This window comes from Cryptomeria japonica, chromosome 8 (assembly GCF_030272615.1).
Source record: "Cryptomeria japonica chromosome 8, Sugi_1.0, whole genome shotgun sequence".
NCBI lineage: Eukaryota > Viridiplantae > Streptophyta > Pinopsida > Cupressales > Cupressaceae > Cryptomeria > Cryptomeria japonica.
Window position 1 is genome coordinate 649,578,469 of NC_081412.1, and position 1,922 is coordinate 649,580,390.

Sequence of the window (1,922 nt, forward strand, 5' to 3'; positions counted from 1 at the left end):
GACTATTATAAAGATACACTTCCTAAAAAGCTATTCAACCATTGATAGACATAAATAATTGTAATTCAAATAAACAATATAGAAATGACTATTAGAAAAAGTATAAAAGAAAATTATAAATCAATACATTCTTGACTATAAAATTATAAATAACTAAAGCGACCCCTTATTTAATGTCACATTACTATTATTAATTTTCAAATTCTGAAGAAGTAACGTCACTCTTTTAAACCTTTTTCTTGTTTGGAAAAATGAAAACAACAACATTGATATAAAGCATTGATCGATGGGTTGAATGCCTTAGCTCCGCCGGCAAGAGATGCAAGCCACGTGGAACATTTTGGTGTGTTAGGGTAATCGTTCATTTTGATTTTACGTATCAAATGAAGAAGGTGAGATTCCCGATGTTATTTTCCATTTGGCACTGCGGCCGGCGCCAGTTGTATGGTCATTATTCCCTGAGCGCAGGCTATAAATACTCATGCACACCAACTTAATCCCATCCATGCTCAGCCTTCTAAACAATTAAGAAGTGCCTAAAGACAGAGCTCAATGGCCACCAAAAGTCTTGTTTCTTTCATTACGTTGGCCACACTATCATTAACAATTATGATATGTGACCCCGTTAATGCTGCAAACGTTTTTACAGTGGGCGACGAGAAAGGATGGACACTTGGCTTTGACTACCAGGCGTGGGCACAAGACAAACAATTCCATATTGGAGACAGACTGGGTAATTTCATCCCCTTTCAATTTCACTTTTAATATACTTCTACATCGCTGTAATAGCTATAGTCTGATACTAAACGTCTGCATTGGCATTGACCGTTACAGTGTTCAACTATCCGAAGGGTGTTCACAACGTACTCGTTGTAAATGGGTCATCATTCGCAAACTGTGTTAAAGATCCCATCTTTACCAGGCTGGAGAGCGGACACGACGTGCTGGAGTTTATGGGAACAGGGAATGTATGGTTCATCTGTGAAGTGGGGATGCATTGCCAAAACGGTATGAAGCTCAAAATAACAATTACCGATCAATCCTCACCTGCACCTGCAGCTGCACCATCTTCAGAAGAAAATTGGCATACTTCTTCTCTATCTTCCGTCTATCACCTAAAGCCTTGGTAAAGAGCTCTAAATACCAATTGGTTCAATAAGCGTGGACGTTCTTAAGTGCCTTTTGTGTTTGTGTGTGTTTAGTTTTATGTTTTGTCTTGTAAGAGAATAAGATACGGAGCGGTTGTCCAGAAGTGTAGTAATGGTCTGCGATGATTATTACAATTCGTTTGAGTTCTTAAACGCACCTCTGATAACTGTCCTTATGTATTTTCCTAACCCTGAAATGATTTGGTTTTAAGATAATGTTTCTCAATCATCTATCCTTCAAAAAATTGACTTCATTGACGATGATATTTCTATTTTACAGAAGACTTGGTTACTACAAAGAAAATAAGACTACATCCGTGCACAATAGATGATTGAAATGGACTGGGATATGGAAAACCACAGACATATCAATGGAAGTTTCTTCTATTTAATTAACATGTAAATCTTTAATATGGGAAGAAGAAAACTTGATTATTTAGATGATAGTTCTTTTAGTGCTACTCGGAAATATAAATTATGAAATATTATCTTACTATTCTTAAGATTATGCACATTAGTGATACATTATTCATTAATATTGAGGGCTAGTGTTAGCACCATATATGAGTCGAAAATAAGGAACTGTGGTTAATGATGCTATGAATGGTCTAAATGTGTTCTAGCCATACCATTTTTCATACAGGGACTGTCTATCTTGACTATTAAGTTCTAAGTTCTAGTTGTGAAAGACCAATACTACTACTTTTGGATAGATCAACAAGCCTTGTTTCAATTAATAGGAGTTCATTCTCTACTGTCTAGACTCCTTGCAAC

The 1,922-nt window shown here is 36.2% G+C and overlaps 1 protein-coding gene across 1 annotated transcript; it reads left to right on the forward strand.

Annotated features, from left to right (window-relative positions):
• The first annotated feature begins 609 nt into the window (after positions 1-609).
• On the forward strand, positions 610-1,130 carry LOC131069268 (blue copper protein 1b-like). Its single transcript, XM_058004632.2, has 2 exons — positions 610-733; positions 835-1,130. The coding sequence occupies exons 1-2, from the start codon at positions 610-612 to the stop codon at positions 1,128-1,130; spliced, it is 420 nt and encodes a 139-aa protein (XP_057860615.1).
• Positions 1,131-1,922: the final 792 nt, after the last annotated feature.